Source organism: Epinephelus fuscoguttatus, linkage group LG8 (assembly GCF_011397635.1).
Source record: "Epinephelus fuscoguttatus linkage group LG8, E.fuscoguttatus.final_Chr_v1".
In the NCBI taxonomy this organism is placed as follows: domain Eukaryota; kingdom Metazoa; phylum Chordata; class Actinopteri; order Perciformes; family Serranidae; genus Epinephelus; species Epinephelus fuscoguttatus.
This window is the reverse complement of record NC_064759.1, coordinates 26,750,862-26,774,677: the sequence shown is the minus strand read 5'-3', so window position 1 is coordinate 26,774,677 and position 23,816 is coordinate 26,750,862. Positions and strand designations below refer to the sequence as shown.

Sequence of the window (23,816 nt, the reverse complement as noted above, 5' to 3'; positions counted from 1 at the left end):
AGCACTTGTGCAGTGCAACTTGAGAGCTGTTAAATGAGATAACAAAGTCCACCTGGAGGGCTGCCGAAAGCTGGACATACACTCTACAATGCAGCCTGTTGTAGAAATGTTGTTGTTTAATTACAACTCCCACTGTATGAGTAAATCTCAGCAATGTAAAGCCAAAGCTAATGATTCATGTGCTCACACTGTGCGGTCCGATTGTAAAGCCACAACATGAGTCCTCTCACTGTAGCCTACAGTGAATAGACAATGAAATGGTGCGTCTGCCCCTGCGGACTGTTCTGGCTATTGACAATTGTCAATAAAGATTTGTTTGAAATCTCCAGTACTGTGGGCAGGTAAAAGTTTGTTTGCCAGCTGAAGTATGACTTCTGCAAAAATGAGTCAGTCCAAGTTTTGATTCCCTCTCTCACACACACACATCAGCAGGTTAGCAGCTCCAACAAACTAGCTGGGTATCAGCTACCCTGTGCGATTGACTGAGTGCGAAAAGGCTGTGACGCTGGGGGAATGACTCATGGCTCTGCGTCAACTGTGCAAGAGCCTGATGATAATGACTAAAATTTCGGACGCAATTTCAGGAGCAGTTGATAGGGCCATGATTGGTGCTCACTCCCCCCATGTGCATTGCACAGCCAACAATGCCCTACAAATCTGATATTTGGTCTGTCTCTAAAATGTGTCGTGTGTCAAAAAATTGGGCCAGAAACAGGCTCAGATTGTACAGCCTATGTCCAGCTTAATCGGGTCACTTTTACTGGGTCACTTGAATAGAATGGAGCCATCCTTAATGTTAAGTAACACCTGGGCTTTTTCTACTGTGACAAGTTAAAATGTCTGCTGTGAAAAAGGCCTTTGTCACATGCCACTGGTAGGAGGCTGCATGGCAAACTGTCAACACATCCTGGTCCTACAACAGAAGAGCTCCAGGCCACATGGTACCGCAGTATGATTCAAACAAAGTGCTTGCTGAGTTGTCAAACAGTATCTGAACCCCCTCTCCGCACATGTTTCAGACGTAGAGATGGAGTGGGTTGCAGCTGACAATTTTTGCAACTTTTTCGAAACAATCTGACAAGCCCCACACAGTGATTGGCCCCTCTGACAGCAGATATTTTGACTTGTCATAGTAAGAAAAGCACCGGTGTTACTAATAACATTAACAATGGCTCTGCTGTATTCAAGTGTCCCAGTAAGCCTTGACAAGACCCTGAAACTGAAGCAAATGCGAGGAATTCAGCCATTATTGATTTTATTATTTATACCTGTTCCTACTGTGACATGTCAAAATGTCCGTAGTGAAGGAGGCCTAATGGGCAGGTGTGTGGAGAGAGGTGTGTGTGAAAGACTTGAACTTCTCTCTCAAAAAGACATGAAAAAAGGCACAGCGGTCTTAGTCAGCATTTCCTGGCTTCTCTCCTGATATCAGCCCCCTACAGAACCTGTGAGATGCCTCGAATGGCAACATCAGGAGACGTGACCTCCCTTACTTGCCGGTGGTAACAACTTCATAAGTCCCTGGTGCAGTAATGAGAGAACCTTGCAGGTGTCAGTTGTAGCTGCAAGAGACGGTCATACAAGGATAGCAGCTCTGGATGTTCCCAGCTGTTTTCTTTTCCTCCCATTGTTTTTGTTTTTGTGTTGTTGTTTTATGCAATGATGAATTCTGTCCAACCATGGGGGTGTTAAGTTTATTTTTCCCTCAGCACTAACAGCAATTTGATTAAGATAAAAAGAGATGAACACAATTCCTTTGGAGAATTGTGTGGCTCAATCCACTTATGTTTATAATTAAAACTGGATATAGGCCTACTCACATGCAAAAATTATTCCCAAATTTAGATTACAGATGGTTTTAGACTCAGAAGGAGATATAGATGATGTCTACCCACACAAGGAGAGGTCAGATTATTTATTTAGAGTATTTATGTATTTTGCTGATTGGCTGAACAAAGCCTTTCCAAGGTTGGCTTGCTGCTAAAAGGCTAAATTGATTTTTACTGACCTCAGAGTAGTACAGGTTTTCAGTAGCCAGAGGTGTTGAGAATACTCAGTACATTTTTCTTATTTACTGTTATGTGTGAAAGAAAGTTAGTTTTCTGCAGTTTTTCCACACTAGCCTCTAGTGCTGTAGATAGTAGTCTTGGTTGGTATCTATCGTTTGACATGTCAGCAGGATATACGTTTTATGATGGCATTTGTGTATAAAAAAGAAAGCGAAACAAAAAACTAAATAATGCTAAAAGATTTGCTGCTGTTGATAGAAGTCAGTGTAAGATGCACTGTACTGTATAGCCCCTTCTCCACCGAACAGTACGGTATAGTTCAGCTTGGTACCCTTTTTTTCCGTTTCCATTGTGAAAAGTTGATGATGGTACCAATGGAACCGTTCCGTACCATCCCCATTCTTGGTCTCCCCTCTGTTGGGGTACCTACCACACAGATCTGCTACTAAAAGGTGGAGCTGTGATCAGTGGAGCAGTCTGTTGTTTGGCCAATAGCGGACGGTTACTCTGCTCAGGGCTGAGCTCTGGCTGGTTTTGAGGCTCATGTATCACTGTTTATACTATGGAGAGTATGCAGCAGCTGGAGTCTGAGAAAAATAACTTAATTCACTGGTCCGACTGCCAGCAACTTTAAAGGTGGAACATTAACTTGTATTGTTACTCAATGCATGAGCTGACAATGTGAATCCACCTTAAAGACACAGTGACAACTCTGATCATTCCATTAGTTTTTATATGACATACACTTTTAGTAATGAGTGGATCTTCTAGTGGTTATATGTATTACTTTCAACCGGGATGGCATATATCCCAATCTTCACTCAGAGAAAAAAAAGCATTGAGGAGCGTCGTTCCTGTGGGCTCCGGCAACACCAAACCCCTGAGCTTGCCTTAGAAGGACTAAATGCACCAGCCTATTTTTAAATAGTCAATAAAGAGAGAGTCTCACTCTAGCCTGTTCTGTTTTGTTCTGAAAATGCAGGCATGCAACCTCTTTATGTGGATGATAAACGAGGTGCAGAATTCCTTCTGTGTCACCGGTAATGAGGGAATACAGTGAGTGCTGGACGGACACATTTAAGACTACTGTTTGCGGTGGAAACGCTAGGGTCTAGGTACCATGTCTGAAGGGTTATTTCTGGTTCCAAATGTACCATACCGAAAGTGTTTGGTGGAAACAGGGCTTATGTCATAAGGTGTTTTCAGACCAAACAGTTTTAGAGACACTTGACAAAAACTCTCACCCCGAGAACTACTGTTAATACCTTCAAGGGCTTTTTCTGTTTGTATTAACACCACCAACAGGAATGCTGAAGTGATGTGAGCCGATTATCGAAGATTCTTATATTATGCTTTGACAAGTCAAAGTTGCCTTGTATCCATTTTTTTGTTACAAGCTGTTGTTTGTGTTTTGTTTGGTGTTGTCCATTGTTTACACAGCAAACAGGTTTTAAAAAATGCTGGTTGCTGGTTCTGCATTGGCTCACCATACACTTGGGTCACTCACGATCCCTCTTGTGCTTGAAGAGATGCTGAAAGAGGAGCTAAAAGACGTCCCACAAAACATTGTTAGAAGAAGTATCCCTAATTCTTGTGGTGCAGATACTTAAAAAAGGAGATTATTTAACTATGGTCTTAGAACTATAATCACAGTCGCCATCTTTGTTGGCTAAGCTGCCTGTTCCACCAGTAGAGACTGGCCTCTGGTGGCACCAGCTGTACACTACAATACATCACCTGAATACAGCATATCCTTATGAATTTAGTAGAACGAGCAGCATCAGTATTTTTGATGGTATTGTAGTGTTGTCACGATACCAAAATCTTTGTTTCGGTACCAATACCAATATGAATTTCGATACTTTTCTATACTCTCAGGTACTTTTCCTAAGGAAAAGTCCTTTTGGATACAAACCTTTAGAACAATAAATGGTAGGGGTGTAACGGTACCAAAAAATCATGGTTCGGTAAGTACCTCGGTATGGACGTCATGGTTTGGTTGCTCAAATGTTCCACCAAGTTTGTGCTGTCTCGTGTTGTCTCCCTTTGCGATTCAGACTTTCTCTTGCCTTTTTTCACATGCGCCAGCTGCGGATGTTGATACAGGTGTTGTCATACACACCACTTGCACAATCTGTGCTCCAATAGGAACAAGAAAGGTGTTTGTGTGCATAAATGAGTAAAATAAATTAACTAAATTAATGAATTGAATCATTTTCAAAGTACCGGTATTTTCCAAATGCAGTATAGTACCGTTTGGAATACTCTAGTACTGTGGTACTGTTTTAGTACCGGTATACCGTGCAGCACTACGGTATTGAAAATTTTACCTACCAGGTTATCGAGTACCCTGGTATACTGTAATACCATGATATAGCCCAAGCCTAGTAGATACTGTATGTAGGTGTGAAGCGTATAACTGTTTTTGGTAAATAATAGTATGTTTGAGTAATTTGTATGCATTAACAAAGAGTCTTAGTTCCTGTTGTAATATGGTATTTGAGAATCTAAGCCTTCTAGGCAGAAGATGAGGCTAACTTCAGCCTCATCTGCATAAAAAGCAGAGGCTGATGATAGGATTTTATTTCAGAAACAAGTCCTGTTTCTCCTTTGTTGCTAGAAAAGACTGGTTGCTACTACGTTTTTACCTGTTCTGGATTATGGTGATTTGCTGTACATGAAGGCACATGTGCACATTGTTTGCATATGTTAGATACTGCATATCATAGTGCACTGAGATTTGTTACAAATTGTGAAGCCCTCAGTCATCACTGTACGCTTTATTCCAGGGCTGGTTGGCCATCTTTGACCTTTCGTAGGCTCAGTCACTGGTATTTGTTCATTTACAAAGCCATGCTGGGTAAACTCCCTTCGTACATTTGTACCTTGATTGAACAGAGGTCTGGTAGTACCTACAGTCTGAGATCTCAAGACTTAGTTTTGTTGTCTGTTCCTAGTGCACGGACTGAGCTGGGAATGAAAGCTTTCATGTTCTCTGCTTCTCTGACTTGGAATAACATTCAGAAAGAAACTATGTGAATTGATCTCTCTGCCTGATTTTAAAGCTCTCATGTACAAGGAGGAATGAATCGGTTGGTTCTTCTCATTGTGCGCAGTAATGTATATCATTTATGTTTTTATTGTGTGCTTGTTTGGCTGTAACTTTTTTGTATGCTGCTGTCTTAGCCAGGTGTCCATTGTTGATCTCAGTTGATCTCAGCAGGACTTACCTGGTTAAATATGGGTTGGACACAAGTCAAACCCTAGAGTTGAAGAAAGTGACACTTCTGCCCTGCTTTGTTGTTGCTGCACCTGTCAAGCTTTCCGCTCTCACACATGCAATTTAAAGTGTAAGAAGTGGTGGATTTACGATCGAAATTCATTGCCATTTTTGAAACAGTGTGTTCTTGATTTCAGACAGAAGCAGACAAGCGTAAAGAAAAGCCTAAACATGAAAGCAGAAGAAAAGAAGAACTGAAAGTCAGAATACAATAAAGAACATCTGCCACACTTCAGCAGGCAGGAAATGAGTCAGTGTCCTGTAAGCTCCCCTGTTGATCCCCTAACAAGCAGTACCTGTCATCACCTGACATCTGGATGGGTATGTCTGTGAGTGTGTGTATGTGCCGCTGTCAGTAGTGTGATGCAGAGCGTGTGTTTAGGAGCCTGTGTGTATATGTGTGTGTAATCACGTTTAGTCATCAACAATGTAGTCTAGACTGATGCTACAGTCAGTATATGTGATTGAGTGTGCAGAGTGTGTGTGTGTGTGTGCGTGTGTGAGTGTGAGTGTGTGTAAGAGAGAGTCGATGTGTCTACCAGCTGCCTGTTTATGTCATTAGAGAAACTATCATCTCCTCCGTTACTGTTTGTGGAGCCTGACTCAGAGCGGATGATGGCGGTGGTGATGATAATAACAACAACTGTGGCGTTGCAGTAGTGATTGTTGTGGCGGAGATAATAGATTCAATCATTCATTCCCCTGTGAATGTTTATACAGCCAAAACAAAAGCAGAGACAGAGAGTTAAAGCTCATCCTGTTGGCTTTGTTTGAAGCAGACAAAAACTCCTTTCCCCTCCAGGTGTAAGCGCTGTGTTTTTGTACATTCTGTTTGTTTTGTCCCAGTTTTCTTGTGATGGTCAGCATAAAACTAAACCCCACGGTGGCTGAATACTTCACTTTAATGATTGAATTGGGAATTTGAAAAAGATTCAACAGGGTGACCAAAAATGACCCACATTAAGAAGTCTGTTATGCAGCTTCACGGACTTCTGTTGAATCTGTGTCACTGTAGATGAGTCAACAGCCTACTGTAAAAACTACCATCTGTTCACACGTTCTGTGGTTGTGGTTTTCACTGAATATGGTGGTGAATGCTGCCATTTATAGAAATAATGGAACACACAGCTCACTGGTTTGAGGATTGATGTTAATGAAGATTATGTATCACGCCTTTCACTTTTTCCACTTTTCTCAGCTAACATCCTTTTGGCATTAGGAATAGTTGCCACTGCTTATTTTGGTTCTTGTGAGCAAACACTGAGGAATTTCCTTGAAAGACTGGAGACAAGTTTAAACATGGACGACCAGGACAGCAGAATATACATAAGATTTTGGTAGAGAGGATGATGCACTGAGAATGTTTGACTATAGAGCTTCAACGCACTAATAGGTCATCAGCTAACCCTGAACCCCCTAGTAACTGTTGCTGTTAGTTACTGTTGCTACTGTCAAACTTTCCTGTCTCACAGCACATACACTCCACTGAATCTGATCTAATTTTTTACAACACCAAAGCCACACAATAACACAAACTAACTATTTGAAGAAGTGATAGATCAGCAGTGTCCATGTTCAGCGAGGTAAAATAGCTGTTTTTGTCAGTGGAGTCTGGCTTTAAAGAGACCATAGATAAGTTTCACTTTCATTTCAGTTCTAAATACTAAGATTTTAGCGAAAATGTGTGTTTGAGAAGGATTGAGCATACAACTGGATGAATGACTTGGATTATACTGTACGAGTTGTGTTAGAGTTTGTAAAGGGATGTTTTGATATGGTTTTGCTGTAGTTAAATGCGGCCCCCTATGACTTGAGTTCATGAAGAATTTAATCAGTTTTTGGATCCCAGAGCCATGCAAGCAAAAGAAACAATTTTCTTCACGAATCTTACTATATAATGACAAAAACTGTCTGTGGGTGTGTCTGTTCCACGTTTTTCTGAATTGGTCACTCCATGTGAAATTTGGCACAGTGGTAGAGAGTCATGTGAATGATGCAATATTACATCAATTGGCCAAAGGGGGGTGCTATAGCAACCGATTGAAATTGCAAACTTTGAATGGGCATATGTCTATGTCGTAGAGACGTGAAACTTTGCACAGAGATGCCTCTCCTCATGAGGAACAAATTTGTCTCAAGAACCCATAACTTCCGATGATCTAGATTTTCTGCCATTTTTAATTTTTTGAAAAACACTTAAAATCAATCTCTTCCTAGGAAGTTTGACCGATCTGCATGAAACTCGGTGAACATAATCTAGGGACCAATATCTAAAGTTCCCTCTTGGCAAAAGTTGGAAAACTTACTAAACCTGAGCTTCTGTAAGGCAATGAATATTGCGGAGGGCGTGGCTCATCACATAAAGGTGTATAACATCTCAAGGGTTTCACCGATCACCACGCAACTTTGTAGGCACGTGACCACACATGATCTGAGGGGACCCCTCCATTATTGACCCCATCAAACAAAATGGGGGCGCTAGAGAGCTAATTTCTTATCTAGGCCTAACCGCCATGCCATATCGATTTTTACTAAACTTGGTAGATATGTAGAACAGGACGCCTCAAGGTGACTGGAGAAATGTAACTCTAATTGGCAACTGGGTGGCGCTATAACAACAGAAAAATGCTTAGAAATGGCTAACATGCGACCGATCGCTGTGGCTCCCCCTGTGGCCCAATGTTGTTGTTTTTTCTGATTGTTGGTATGACTGAGTCATGGTATGGTATGCTGAAAATAATCATGGAAACTGTCAGTGTGTCATTCTGTCAGTCAGTCAGTCATTCTACCAGTGTGCCCCACTTTAAAGTCAATACAACCTGTAAACACTTCAACTATCTGCCTTTCAACGTGCTACCTCAACTACTAATGTACAGTTTTAGCCCACTAACTATCCCACTATTGGCAAAGGCACTACTGTACTTTCAATAAAGCAATCGTACTATCAAATTCACAAAAACTGATCTGCAATTTCCTAGGACCTGTATCCCAAACACACACCATGTGAAACTGTACGTGGGCAACGTTACTGTGCACTCAATGGTGTGAGTAATTGATATACAAATGGTAATTTGGGGGATGAAGTATTCCTTTAAATATGCACTCCAGGGCTACACATATGATACCATGCTAAAAGACTGAGGTTAAAAACCACACAGTGGGGAAAAAATTGCAAAGATGTGGTTTTAAACGAAACCTGTAACCCCGGAAGTACCATAAGGATAGTTTATTTCTATAGGAAGCTGGCCTGTTAACAGGGCATGCTAATAATTGCATTTCACATTAGAGGAGATAAACACAATGTTTTGTAATGTTTCTGACACACTAGGACGACGGTCAATGTCGGGCTGTCGGTGAGCATCTGTCACCGCAGTGTTTTGGTTGTGTCCCCTACCTTTGGCGCTGATTGGCCCTTGTTGGCTTTTTTTTTGTTTGGCTAATTCAGCATTCTGAATGGCATTGGAGACAGCAGAGTCTGCCAGTGAGAGGAGGCAGTTCAGCCCGGTGTTTAAGAAGAGAAACAAAAGTGAGGAAAGCAAACAAACTACTTAAGTCAAGAGGGAGCGAGATCAAACAACCTAGATATATTAGGTAAGATTATTCTTTTTAGCAGCCATTGTGCTCTTAAGCAGAAACAGTTCGTAATTGTTTGTGTTATTGTTCACTAGCGCACAGTAAATATCATTTGTTGTATCAATATCAGGTTGTGTTATTGATGTGCTGACTGGCTAAGTAGTGTCATGAATCCATCCTATAGGTTTCCCTTTTTGAATGATGAATACAGACTACCACAGCCTGCAGCTATGGAGAGTTATTTCCTGAACGTATGTGCTAGTTGGCCTTTGGCTGTAGTCTTTACGGTGTCTTCAAGTGTAAATGTTTGGCTGAGACACAGGTGACGTGAGGTGACGCAACAGCTGGCCTGCATTGCCACCAGTTATTTGATGTCAATGTGGTGTGTCTGTGCCTTTTCACATTTGGCCGATTGTTTTTAGGTTTTTAACTTTTGAAACGTCTAGTATCTTGCTGCAACAACATGCACACCACCTCAGTATGTGGAGAAATCCAGAGTTTGACAGACCCGAAGTGCGTAGTTATGATTGCAAAGCTATGATTGGACAAGCGCTACACAGGAGAGGGATTTGGGGAACAGTCAAGTGTAATTCACTTTGGACAAAAGCATCTGCTTAAGGGTAAAGGGTGTAATGTAATACAAGATAATGATTTACAGCCCTGACTGCAGTTTAATATGGTAGGGAAATTTTGGACCTTTAATATGCAGGTTATTGTTTAGTTTAATGAAGATGTCACATTTAACATGTCTCTCTGAACACACTGTGGGTGTGACATCTTCTGTATTTGCATCTGCTTATTTGACTTTTGGCAAATAAGCTCTTGAGCACTACTCATGTTTCTGTTTACTCTCTTGGTACAGACTTCAGTACACCTGTATACACACACGGTGACTCAAATTTCCCATCCTCAAGGCCAGAGCAATCTACCCTGATGTTTTCATACAGGAGATGTATGACATTGGCTATTCATTCTCTTTAATCTACGGGCTCGAAAATAATATTTCAGCTCTCTTTTGCTATCTCTTAAATTTCATTTAAAGCATGAAATTTTGCCAAGACTTTTCATCAGATCAGTGTCTTTTCTTAACACATATTTCACGCCTCTTCCTCTCTACATGTTAAAAGTTACAAGCTTGCAGAGTTTGTAACAGTTTGACATCAAGTTCAGAGCCCAGTGAGTAATTCTGCCCATGCACATTTCAAATTTCATTGTCATATTCCTTCTATAAAAAGGTCCTCCACCTTAGTGATTGTTCATTGTTCAGCGAAGGCGATATTTGAACTCTCTGAGATATTGGTCCAAATCTTACAAAAAGATGTCTGGAGGGTGGATTTGTAAAGGCCTTTTGTGCTGCTGTAGTATCCAGCTACCTGCTCAGTGCCGTCAAGGAGTAAAAGCCTTCATTCTGCAATCAGAGGAGCCTTTTTCTTCTTTGCTACCTCTTTGCCCCGCTCTGTTCTCTTTCCAGCTTCCACCAACATTACACCGTCGACTTTCTCTCCCACAGGCTTAATGACAAGAGGTTTCTTTTTTCCTTTGGTACATTTTCTCACCAAATAAAAATCCCCATCTAAAGCATATGGCAGAAAGTCCAATGACTTCAGACCTCATTAAATGCTGTTAAGGACCATTAAGTGAAAAAGACACAATGAGGCTGATATAGTAATTACACCTTGTGGTATAGAGCTTAGAGTATGTGTGTGTGTGTGTGGAAGGGGGTTGGTGCTGCGCAAACACACACGCTGAGGAATGCGACTGAACAAGTGTGTGTGTATACATTGTGCATGTGTGTTTTAGCTCTGAACACTTCTGAAGAGATGAATGGCCTCATTTGGAAAGTAAGTGAATGAGGTTGAGTGCAGTTTCAGAATTAGTGAATGGTTTTTTAAATATCATCAAAGGAAGTGAGCTGAACAGTTGGTCTCTGGTGATGCATCACCATTTAGACATCTGCATCAAGACGACTGAAACAGCAAGCTACTGTCTCTGAATGAAGTGGAGGGTGGCAGTCATAATGAAAAAGATTTAGCTGTGTCTGTGTGTGCGCTTGTCTTAAGCACAGGCCAGAAGAATGGAAACTAAAATCAGACAGATGGGGAAGGACTGCCCCTCATTAGGATCTTTTGGTTTGACTTATGTAACTGTTGCTTTCAAACGAAGGCCTAAGCAAGTCTTCTTCTATCCTCTCCAAGTTCTTATCATGCTATTGAGGTTATTGTGCAGAGCTGGCAGCGTTGGTGCTGTAATGGAATAGAAACACGACCCATGGGAACGCACACACATTTACACACTTCCGCTGTAATGATCACATGGACTCCACCCCATTTATTTTCCCCTCCGCTGGAAACAGTTACAGCTCTATTTCTGGGCACAGTGACGCTGCTGTATGAGTTTACATTTCCTCCCTCTGGACTGTCATTGTAAATGTTCACTGAAAACAAATCACCCACTAAACATTATGTTTGAATCATAGCTGCATTTGAAGTTGATTTTTTTTTTTCTTCTCAAATCAGTCAGTTTAGAAAGTGGAGTGTAATTTTATAATACATGATTGACTTGTTTGGCCACATGACTGTAGTATCATTTTGAAATTCAGTGTGTATAAAATAAAATGTACCCCTAATAATCATTTAAAAACGTGAGAAAAAAAGTGTCCATCACATAATCCCAGGGCCAAAAGTGACCTCCAAACTGCCACTTTAAAGGGTAAGTTTGATAGTTTTCAACCTGGACCATACTTTCCCATGTTTTTGTGTAGCAACCATTTTTGAAGTTGGTCCAGTATTGGCAAGGCAAACCAGGCTAAAATGTAATCTCTGTGGGTAATTAAATACCCTCAATGTACGTCCACTATAGGTGCTTGCTTTTGCCACTGACAGGCTCAGATTGTTATTGTAAGTGTCTGACAATATTATAGAAAGGATCCCTACAGAGATAGACTATTTTTGTTAAATAGTAACATCCTTTTTGTTTAACCAGAAACAGCCTTGAAATCACTTTCGTCACACTCACCAGACTCCATTTAGATAAACACTAAAACACACTTCTCCCAATAGCTGTCTTTCCACTGTTCCCACAATCACCAACTCTGAAACGCTTAGTGAAAATATGCTGTCTGTATACACGCTAACATTGCTGTTTATTTAACCCTTTGAAACATGGATTGACATCAGTTTTCTTGTGTTGCATTCATATGCCTTTCACAAGTATTTAAACCTTTAAAAACCTGAGCAAACAGGTTTTATTTATTTATTTTTTTTAATTTATTAAAAAAATTAAAAAATAAAATTAAAAAAAAAAAAATAGGGAAAAATGTCCAGAAAACCTGGATTGATAATTATGAATGAATGAATGAATGAATGATTGAATGAATGAAAGTGAATGAATGAATGTCCAGAAAACTATATTTATGATTATCATAATTATGTATTCCAACTTATGTTATGGAATACATACTATATGCGTGTATGCTTTTTTTTCAAATTTATTTTTAGCCCTTTTTTACGGGACATTTTCTTGCTAATTGTTGTTTTTTTTTCTTGCTAAATTTTCTTGTAACTTTTTGCTAATTTTCTTGATTTTCTAGTGAAGCTGCTCACTGCCTTCTTCCCATGTTTTTAAAAGAAATCAAGCCAATTTGCTCAGGTTTCAAATGCTTACATGGAGTCTGGTATGTTTGCCGATAGTGATTTTGGGGCTTTCACTGGTTAAATGAAAAGAATCTCAATCCTTAACTCTGTGGGAATACTTTCAATAAGTTGTCAGACACTTCTAATAACAGTCCAAGCCTGTCAGTGGTAAAAGCAAGCACTTTTATGGGAACCTAAACTGATGGCGCTCTGTTGCTTGCGGGGACTACATTGCAGCCTGTTTTACTGCTGCTGGCTGCGGGGGTCTGGACCAATTTGAAAAATCATTGTTCCCATTTGTCATTTAGACATTAAAAAGGGAAAACAGGGGCCAGGTTGGAAAATACTGATGTTACCCTTTAAAGATATTTGATTTACAGTCGTATAAAGCAGAGAAAATCCTTACATTTCACACCCTGAAACCAGAGTATTAAGAATTTTTGCTTGATAAATGACTCAAATAGAAATTAATTGTGATTAATACATCACTTGTTTCAGTGCTACATTCCATTCTGTTTTTCTTTGTCACACTCCTGGGTAAGTGAAGCCTCGTAAAGTCTGAAGCCAGATTTATAGTCGATGCAAGAGGTTAATGGGAGTCCTTGGGAGTCGAAGATTTTGATTTATAATTCAGTGTCAGATTTCTCCCTTTGATTGCGCCCCCGCAACACTAGACGGATGTATTGTGCTGATGATATGGTTGTATCATGCATTAATTATATTCCCAACAGCAACTGTGTTTATACAGTTTCATTAACTATAATGAAGCTAAAGAAATCTGTAGATTCAATATTTTAAGAGGCACAATGTGGTTCACAGACCATGTTGTCATTTTGCTACTGTGCACCACTGTCATAAAATTAAATAATGCATTTGATAACAGGGGTCTAATAAAATGTTTACAAGGGAATGTCTGTCAGACCGTTTCCAAAGTCCATCAATATAACTGGCGGGCACACACACACTTCGGGATATAAGGTATTTGCTTGCTCCTTTGCAGCTGAGACAGAGAGGTAGACAGTGTGTGTATCTTTGTGCATAAATCCATCTCAGATTTTAAAGCCTTGATTCTTCTTCCACTCTGAATTTAAATCCTACATGTGCCTTTGTGGCACTTTAGTCTCATAGATCCACGGCTCCTAATACACAAAACCAGACCAGGTTGTCATCATCCAGCTGCATCAGATTCGATCTTTTCAGCCCATTGAATCCACTCACATTGTGCCTTGTTGTGATGCGTTTTAGCAAATGGATTTTTCAGTCCTTTAATCTGATCCGACTGTGTGGGTTATATTCTGCTGTGCAATTGGATCACGTCGTCACTGAAGGTCCATTGAGGACACTTTCACATCACCCCCGTCTCCTCCTCTGTGTTATGTGTCAGCCTGTCATCACTTCTCTACAGGTTGGCGGTTAGGCTTGTTACACAGTCTCATAGGGGTCCATAGTGCTTCTACCAAGAATAGTTCACTTGCTGGATTACAAATGCCACCAGCCATATGCCAATTATATCCAGCTCGTACAGTGGGATATGCCAATTAAACATCCAGGGCATACCAAGGATTCAGAACATTCAGGACATAGAAAGCGCGCTGAACACCCGCTTTATCTCTGCCTCTCTATTTCTGTCTTTCACTGAGACATGTGTCCTGTCGTCTCTTTTCTTCTCCCGTCTCAAACATGAGGAATTTAAAATAGTTATCAAGCCTCCGGTGATTCAGAGTTTGACATTTACAAGTAAATCTTTCTGTTTAGCGGTTGGAAACCGGGGTTTCTGAGGTATTCGGCAGCATCAGTTGTGACTGTCCTATCAGGAGATGTTGGAAGCTGTGGGGGTAGGTTCAGGGTTTTTCAGGATTGTAACTCTCTTGATGCTGCCTGCCTGTAGCAGCGGAGACAAGGTTTGAATCATCATTTCAGTTAGGATGAATATATTACAGCATGCTTGCATTTTAAGAAATTAACTGACTCTATTTTGGCTATCAGCTCTTTGACATTTGCTGTCGTCATTTCAAAACTGACAGCAGCGATAGACAGCATGCCAGTTCATTGTGATAGGAAGGTCATCATTTGGTCAACAGCTTCCTGCTGTGTGTGCAACAAACAAAGAACTGTTTTATTTTCATTCTAACATGTTGTACACACATTTTTTAAATATGTAATAAAGGTCTGTTTCAAAGGGACAGTTCACCCCCAAATCAAAAATACATATTTTTCCTCCTACCCGTGGAGCTATTTATCAGTCTAGATTGTTTTGGTATGAATTGCCTAGCGTAGGCGATATCGGCTGTAGAGATGTCTGCCTTCTCTCCAATATAATGGAACTAGATGGCACTCAGCTTGTGGTGCATAAAGCACCAAGAAACCAGCCGTGATGTCTTTTTCCAGAATTCATGACCTTGTTATTCAAGGTAGCAGTTTCATATAGGAACTATTTTCACTGTCCCAAACTTCACCTGCCTACTGTTATTACTGCGCAGGAGGAACAGTGCATCTACACATGGACAAGAAGCTCATTCTTGTGGCAGCACAAGAGGTAAACATATCGGATCCTCTTCGGCTGAGCTGTAACGTTAGCTAGCTCAGTGGTGCTAGGTGAGCAAGTAGTTGATGCAGGCTTCCTTCTTTGCAGTGATACAGTTGGCAGCTATAGTTTGGCAGAAATAAAATAGTTCCTACATGAAACTTTTCACACACAGGTCTGTGGATTACCTTGAGTAGACGGGTCATGATTTCTGAAAACAGACATTGCTGTTGAGTTTTTCCAAATGTGGGTGGCTGCGGCTCAGAGGTAGAGAAGGTCATCCACTAATCAGAAGGTCAAGGTTCGATCCCCTGCTCCTCCAGTCTGCATGTCAAAGTGTCCTTGAGCAAGATACTGAACCCTAATTTGCTCCTGGTGGCTGTTCCATCAGTGAGTGTGTTAAAAAACAGATGGCACCAGTGTGTGTGTGAATGGGTGAATATGACTTGTAGTGTAAAAAGTGCTCTGAGTGGTTGGACGACTAGAAAGGCGCCATACATGCACAGGTCCATTTATTTGTGCTCTGAGCACCACAAGCCGAGTGCCACCTAGTTTTAAGAGACATCTCATCACTCATCACTCACACTAAAACAATTTAGCTCAATAAATAGCATTAAAGGTAAGAGGTAAAATATGTATTTCTGATTTTGGGGTGAACTGTCCATTTAAAGACAATCCACTCTTTCTTTAAAACAAAAACTGAACCAGCTTTTGAGCAAACTCATTGTCGAAAAAATGTCAAACCAACAAGTTTCCAGACTACCCACACATCTTGAGTTCAAGCATCATTTATGCACAGTTATGTTGCAGAGAGTTATCTTTCTATCTGCTGCCCCATGACAGTCTGTAATACGTGCCAAATGCCTCTGAGGGGCCCTAATTAAACAGTTTCTATTTCTGCTGTGTATCTAAACATCTCTGGTATCCCCACATCCCTCCTCTGACCTGTTACGGAGACAAACTGCCTTCAAAAGAGTAAACCTCTTGAAACAGCAATTTGTTTATTGCCTCTGATATGGGCTTTGCGTCAAAAGATGGCTATGAGGTCACACACATAGATCCCACTCAGATTTGAACTGGCCTCTTTGGTAAACGATGTTAACACAGTGTCAGATTTCAGTGTTCGGTGAAGTTGAATTAAAAGTAATTTAGGTAGTTGTGTTATACGGGTGCAGAGCCACTTGATGAATGAGTATGAATACATAATTAAGAATACATTTTCCTTTTTGCAAGTTAATTCATTCATTAAGCGTTTAATAAAACAAGGTTTGCAGCATGCTCTTCAGTGAGGAGACATGATTTGCAGTTTTTTTATTAACAATATGAAATTAAATTAATCAGTAATCTGTATATGTTGCTCGCCCAAATGGACCAAGCCCTGTTGCAGGGATCTAGTGAGTGAAGTAGTTTCTATACTTCTATTCTACCAATTAATGCATTTAAGAACATTTAAATCTCTAAATGTGTCAATTCCATGTCCCAGTTCAACCTTCTTTACCATGTCTTACTGTATATTGGAAATCTCTGTCTTCCTTTTCTGCCCAGTGAAGTACATGCGTGAGGCCACACCGTACGTCAAAAAGGGCTCCCCAGTGTCAGAGATCGGCTGGGAAACACCCCCTCCTGAATCTCCCCGTCTCGGCAGCCCTCCAATCACCTCCTCCTCATCCTCCTCTTCACCTGACCCGCCGAGCTCTCCTACCCAGCCGTCCCTGTCTCTGCAGGGCGACAGGAGGTGCATACCACTCAAGATGTGTTGTGTAACCCGAGCCATGACCATACCAGACCCCGAGAACAGGTAGGTGAACACACACACACACACACACACACACACACACATTCTTGAGCTGAAGGCAGTTCTCTGGAAATGCCGCCGTCTCTTTCAGTCTCTCTTAAATAGTATCTGTCTGCTCCTCTTGTGCTTATCATTGACAGACTAATGAATAGCTCATTGATTAACTTCACATAGTTCAGTCAGCCAACTTGCTTGTAATTGTTTTTAAAGATTTACATCTCCACTAGGAACAAATGGGCTTGGAGCTGGAAGCCACAGAGAGGATCGGAAAGTTCTAAAGTTTTGACAGATGGACTAATAGGCTGTTGGTTTTGGTCTTTGTATGGGATGTAAAGTTAAATCTTGAAGAGTCCCATTTAATTTTCTTCTGCGGCACTTATGGCAATAAGTGGTAATTACAGGTGTGTTTTTGGATCTCACTTTCCAGAGATCCAAACAGTGTTGCCTGTGTGACAGCAGTAGCCATCGCTCTTTTCTTTGTTTGTTCAGCCTTTGTAATTGACTGGAAAGCTGCACACATTTTTACCAATCTGGTCTAAATCCTAATTTGTCAATACCAACACTTGGTCAGTGGCCCTCAACATCAGACACCAACACACAGAAGCACCCTTTAGTGGCGGTATGAAACTCACTGGGTGGCGGCATTTTTTGGCGGTCCAGGCAGCTGCTGTAGTACAAAGAGGTGGATGGGTCAAACAAACTCCGGACTTTCACCCGGCAGCCTGCTGTTTGTGTCCTATGTGAAAGCAAAAGCCAGGCGAGCATACTATACTAGTGACGTATGTCATTGCACATTATATTACATTAGTAACAAACATAGTTGTTAGCCAAACCATGGTATTTTTTCTAAGCCTAACCACATGCTTTTGTTGCCTAAACCCAAGGAAGTAAACCAAAAAATGAAGATTTTTACCAGCGTTCTAAGTTTATTTTTTCTACTGTATGCATTAAATGACGAAAAGCTGTACATTTCCTGTAAAACTGAAAGTTTGTTTTGAAAAGACACTGCATGTAACAAGCGTAAATTGACACGCTGTTCCTGAAAGTCCAAAACTGCCATTGGGGGAGGACCTAGAGCATCATAATTCTAATCATGATTTGTAGGGCGACTGACTAACCGTCAGTATTTGACAAGTTGGGAGTGGGAATGTGTTGGCTTCACACACTCACTGCATGCCGCTTTTGTTTTTTCCCTGGGGTGTCGATAATCATCACTGCATGCCTGTATATGACAAAAAATACCAAGGAAAATACAAAATTATTAATTTAATTAATAGTTTTAATAGTCTATTATAGTTTATTTGGAATAAGCATATAATTTTGTTATAGATGCTCTTATCTGTTTTACAAAAACTATCTCTGTGGGCCCCCCACCTCATGAACCACAGTGCAACTGCACTGTCTGCACTATCTATATTTACGCCCCTGCTGCAAATGCAAGGCCTTTCATCAGTGGTATTTATATTTTTATAAATGAAGAATCTTTTATTCAAAGATTTTTTGGGCTTATTTTGGCGTTATTTGACAGGACAGATTAAATGTTAAAGCATGTTCCAGTCTGCAGCAAAGCGCTACAGGCTGTAATTGAACCATATATATATATATATATATATATTTCAGTTCAACTTCAAGTACACTACTATTATGAAAGTGCATTTGCAGTGAGAAAAGTATGCCAACTGAATTTGTAGTGATGACCTCAACTTGACTGCCTGAACTAACTCGGAGGTTTCCAAATGCTCCAAAGTTCAACTTTAAAGCATCCAAAAGATGATTACCTTAATGAACCAAAGGTTAACCCATTCTTCTCCACTCTATTACTCATCAGTGTGACAGAGAGAGAGAATAGAAAAGTCTCCCCCCAGTGTCTGCAGCCTTCTTCTGCTGTCCTGAAGGGATTACCCAGTACTCTTGTCTCAGACTTTTTTTAGTCAGTTTTTCTTAAAGACGGACGTTTGAAGTGGCACTTTGATAATTCTCAGTCAGCAGGGGGGTGGTCTGTTAGGAGGTGTCGTCAAGTTAATTGGTTAGTAATATGACAGTGGCCCTATCAAACAGCATGGGGGCAGAAAGAGATTTAGTGTTTAAACATTTGTGGTGTCAGCCTGTGAATCTGTGAATCTGTCCCAGTTGTCTCTTTCTCTGTTTCTCTACCATGTTGTTTCCCTTCCTGCTTGTCTTTTTGTTTTGCCGTTGCTCTCTCCTGTCTCGGGCTTTTCACTCTTTCCTACTTGTTTGTGTTTATCGGCCCCTGTTTTCTTCCTTCTGTCCCCCACCTTTTATTTTCTTTTATGATCTCTCCCTCTCCATATTCCCAGCTTTCTCTGTTATCTGCCTGAATCACTTCTCTCCTTCTATCTCTCCCTCTTCCCGTTATTGCCTTGCTTTTGATTTATGTCTTTTTTCTTTCTCTCCAGCTCTCACTGTCTCTCTATCACTCTGTCTCTCCATCCATGTGTGTCCCCCTCTGCATATGTATGATTTTAGAAGTGTGAGATAGTTGAACCTCACTAAACTTCAAAGCTTCAGACGACGGAGGCAACATCAAAGTCAAGTCATAATAGTGAGCAGCGACTTCAAAGTTCCCTCTGTCTGTATTGACGTTGTTAGACGGCTCAACGCTGTGACTGTAAAATGTAAATGCTAACACACACAAACAATCAATATAAAAAAAATACTTGTAAACAAAATGAAAAATACGAACAGCACCCACAGACAAAGCAGATGGTTCTCTGTTGGCTGGCTCTCCTGTTTAATGTAACTTTTATTTCCCTCAAAATAAAAACAAAGAAACAAAGATTTGTTCCAGGCTTTGCAGAGTAAGATATTTACAGTAACTGTGTTCATGAGCCATTCTGAGGGCACCGAAAACTGTTAAAAAGCTGACAAGATCTGAGGCCATGTTCACACTAAGTAGATGATTTTTGAGAGAGCTCATTTTGAAGGGCTTAAAGGAACAGTTTTACATTTTAGGAAATTGACTTTATTGCTTTCTTGCCAAGAATTAGGTCAGAAAAATCAAAACCACTCTCGTGTGCTACAGTAAGCATGAAGACAGAGCTGGGAGGCGATTAGCTTAGCATAAAGAGAGGGTTCAAGAAGAAACATCTAGCCTGCCTCTCTCCAAATTTTTAAAACATGTTCCGCTAAAGCTTTGTTTATACTTGCAGGAGACACTGTAGCATTGGGCCATTACTCATTGTGCAAGCACTTTGTTCATTACAATATGCTCCGAAACGCAGTGGTGCTACAAACAAAATATTCTGTGGATAAGCAGGAAGTCAACGAGTGTTACCATAAGAACGTTATCAGAAAAGTAGGCTACATGGCAATTATTATTTATATAAGCTATGCTAATTGTCTCTCAACTCCCCGCACTTCACATACAGACATTTTAGTGTTGAGCTGTAAAATTACAAAGTTGGTCTGGGCATTTGGCGATGCTTGGTACTTTGGTCATATGTTTCCAACATGGCTGCCAGATGATTAACTTTCGCATTTTACAGCTAAACAGTACACTAAAATATGTTTCTGAAAGCATTTGAGGTGAGAAATAGGCAATGCAGTAACAGGATCTTGATTGAAATTTGATCAGCGCTGCCTATTTTGACAGTTTGACCACAGTTCATGAACAGTGATTGACATGATTGACAGCTGCCTTAGATTCCTTTGCTCTGATTGGTTGTTTTCAGTGCGCCACAATCAATTCTTGAGAATGCCATTAGAGGCAATAGGAGCAGGAGATGATGCAGCAAATATAAAGGGTTTTTTTTTGTAAAAGTGACCAGCTGTAGCCGTAAAGGAGCAATATGTAGGATATAGTGACATCTAGTGGTGAACGTACAGATTGCAACCAACTGAAAACCCTCTGCACACCCCTCCCTTTTCAAGCATGTAGGTGAACCTATAGTCACCTTCACTTCAACGTAAAAATGCAGAAGGCCCTCACTTGAGCTAGTGTTTGGTTGGTCCATTCAGGGCCACTGTAGACACGGCAGGCTCCATGGAAGTTCCCTGGAGGTTCCCTGTGTAGATTTGAAGGGCTCATTCTAAGTTAACGAAGACTAAACAAACCTAAGTTTTAAGTGATTATACACTAACAGTATCCTCATACAACAGTTTATATGATTTCCTATGAAAATGTACACACAACAGCTCATATCATATCCTGTGAATTAGCATCCCATGAACGACATTACATTATTCCTTAATGTGAAGTTCTGTACTTAGCATAACATTACAGAAGAAGTTAAAGCAACATGGTGACAACATACCTTAAAATGACCCATAATTCATGTGGTACTGAACAACAGTCGCCTGGGAAAAGTCCTGGAGAAAAGTTCTATGTTTTCTGACTCATCCACCGCCCCAACCTTCCTCCTAACGAGACTGCTCGGGGTGCTTCCTACTTTACTCCTGCCAGCATAGTTGTCACATGACCACACCCTTCGAAAACACGTTGGTTAGCACGAATTACAGGTTCATCATTACGTAGAATAGGTACAAATTTTGGTTTATTACTTTTCAAAGGAAAATATAGAAACGGAAAGAGAGAGCAAATGAGTGCATTCCTCAAAATATCGAGCTGCTTCTTTAAAGCTAGCTTAAAGACACAGTGTCAAGATCAGGACCCATCTTAGGCCCCGTTCAGATGTAGCATCTAAAAGCGTGTGGAATACGCCAGCTGTGCTGTTTCCATCCTTTTATCCTAGGCGCTTCGGAGGTTGCGCTACTGTCCCCCCTGCCGTTACTAAGCAACCAAAACCGCCTGTCACTCACAGGGGGAGTAAAAAAGTTGCAAAGCCATAAAAATAGCGTATCATCATGCTCACCAGTTATCCCAAGCTCCGAGCTGATAATTCTCCAGGTATTGTTCCTTCTGTTGGAGTCAAAGTAGTACGACGAAGACAGGTCATATAACTCCCTGGATATCCCTGGACAAGAATGATCAGTCGCTCCTCCATTGCTTCCTGCCTTTCACACCACCGGATGTTGTGAAGTCCGTTGGACGGAAAGGAAGAAGCAGGTCCGTGGAGCTGACTGGTTAATTCTTATCACATGACATACAGTGTGCTTGCTGCATTCGGAAAAGTTGAGATTTTTCCATCTCTGTGCGCCGTGGATGCGCACAAAAAAACTGGCGCATCACACCGAATGCACACCGTTACAGTGTCGCTTTGGATTGTGAGCGAGCTTGACGCACGTTTACATTGAAACTAATGGATTTGTGCTCGCAAAAGACGCTACATCTGAACGGCCCCTTAAGGGGCTATTGGCTTTATGTAATATTTGCCCAGTTGTTCTTAAATAGTTTTTCCTGAAAATGTAAATAAGTGTCAAACATTTTCCCTTAAACATATGAAACAAATTCAATCCTGCATTTCAGAAGGCACGTAGTCTGTATGGTGAAAATAACAGCTGCACTTGCACAAGTCTTGGTTTAGGTATTAAACATTTTAAGAGCACAAGAAGGTTGAACATTCACTTTGTTGGCCACAACTTGAACTTTATTGTTGAGCCAGTTACATAAGGATTTGGAGTCAATAACTCTCGTGACAATGTGAGCTTTTGCTTTCCACAGATAGCACAGTGGTTTCGTGGTTTGATAAAGCTGGCCAAATTTACCTTGACACGGATGTTTTTTACGAAGGTCCTTCCTTATCCTCACAGCCAGGGCACATTCCCCTTTGACTCATCAGCAAATATTTACTAGCTGTTTAAATAGGAGGAACACCCAAGTTTAAATCCGGTTTGTAATGCTGAAAAGTTGGAGGCTTCTCAGTATCATGGTGTTCATAGGTAGATGTGCTTCAGATAAAGATTGAAAGGCAAGACTACACGTGCTCTTTGTTTTTCTTATTTTGGGGTTGGAGCTGAAATGGTTTTAAGAGGCTTTATGTTAAGTGACAGGAAAGTCTGGCTTATCTTTTTATACAAGACTCAGTGCAATGTTGCATCCCTCTGAGGGTTTCTCCCTTCATTTCAGCAGATGTTGTTTAAACTGTGTGTAAGCCTGAGAGGACAGACAGGAGAGATGGATATGAGGACAGGCAGAGCACGTACAGTGATCAGAAGAGACGGTAATAAAAGAAGAGAAGACTTGATTTATCACTTTTTAAGCTAACTCTGAAGATATTTTTTTCACCTAACTGTAACGGACACACTGTAGATGTCACTTAGAGTCAAACTTTCCTTTGCTTTGGTGACAGATTAAATTAAAAAGAAAATGATAGGATTACACTTTTATCATTTACAGTGAGTATCGAAAATGTTATGAGGAGGTGTGGATAATAGGAAGTGAGGAGGAGTGGAGGAGAAAATTGAGCAAAGATAAGGAAAAGGTGAAGAGAGAAGGAATTAGCTCATAAAATGGATGATGTATTCTTTCATTCAGTATTAATCTGTGTCAATACTTGCAACATACTTGAAAAGCCTGCGGTGTGAATGTCTGACATATCCACTGAAAACATGTTTGGCTACTAAAAGGAGGAGATGACTCCTGGCAGAACCAGCACGGTTCCCTGCAGTATGTCTGTTTTCTACAGTACCTCTCTCTGCCCTTGATACATTATTGAAAGGATGACTTACACTGTCTCTCCAGTTCTCACCTAGGTCAGGTGTATGCCTGTGTGCTTTTATATGATAACCCACATACGAGTGCTGGGAAATGGCCTTTTAACCGGAATGATACAACCTCTTACTTTAGTATCCTACTGAGCCCTTAAATTGTCTCCAGCACTAGCAGTTGAGAGCAAACAACCTGTTTTATATTCCATATCTCATTACATATTTTACCTGAAAAACCTGCAGCTCATGTGGGCAAGAGGAAATCCAACTGTTAGCCCTGCCAATTCACAGTATTTCTCAACACCTTCTCTAATTACTTCTCATGCTGAAATGACGGTTTACAGTTCAGCTATGTGGCAAAGATTTAACGAAAGAAGTGACTAAATCTTCTCAGGTAAACTATGCAGACTATTAAACAAGTGGCTCAATCAAACCT

General features: G+C 40.7%; 1 protein-coding gene across 1 annotated transcript in view; it reads left to right on the top strand.

Moving 5' to 3' along the window:
• Window positions 1–23,816, top strand: part of sntb1 (syntrophin, basic 1) — a 61,135-nt gene that overhangs the window by 3,367 nt on the left and 33,952 nt on the right. The window contains exon 2 of the mRNA XM_049583422.1: window positions 16,564–16,816. Coding sequence (XP_049439379.1) covers window positions 16,564–16,816 — 253 coding nt within the window. The remainder of the gene's footprint in view (window positions 1–16,563; window positions 16,817–23,816) is intronic.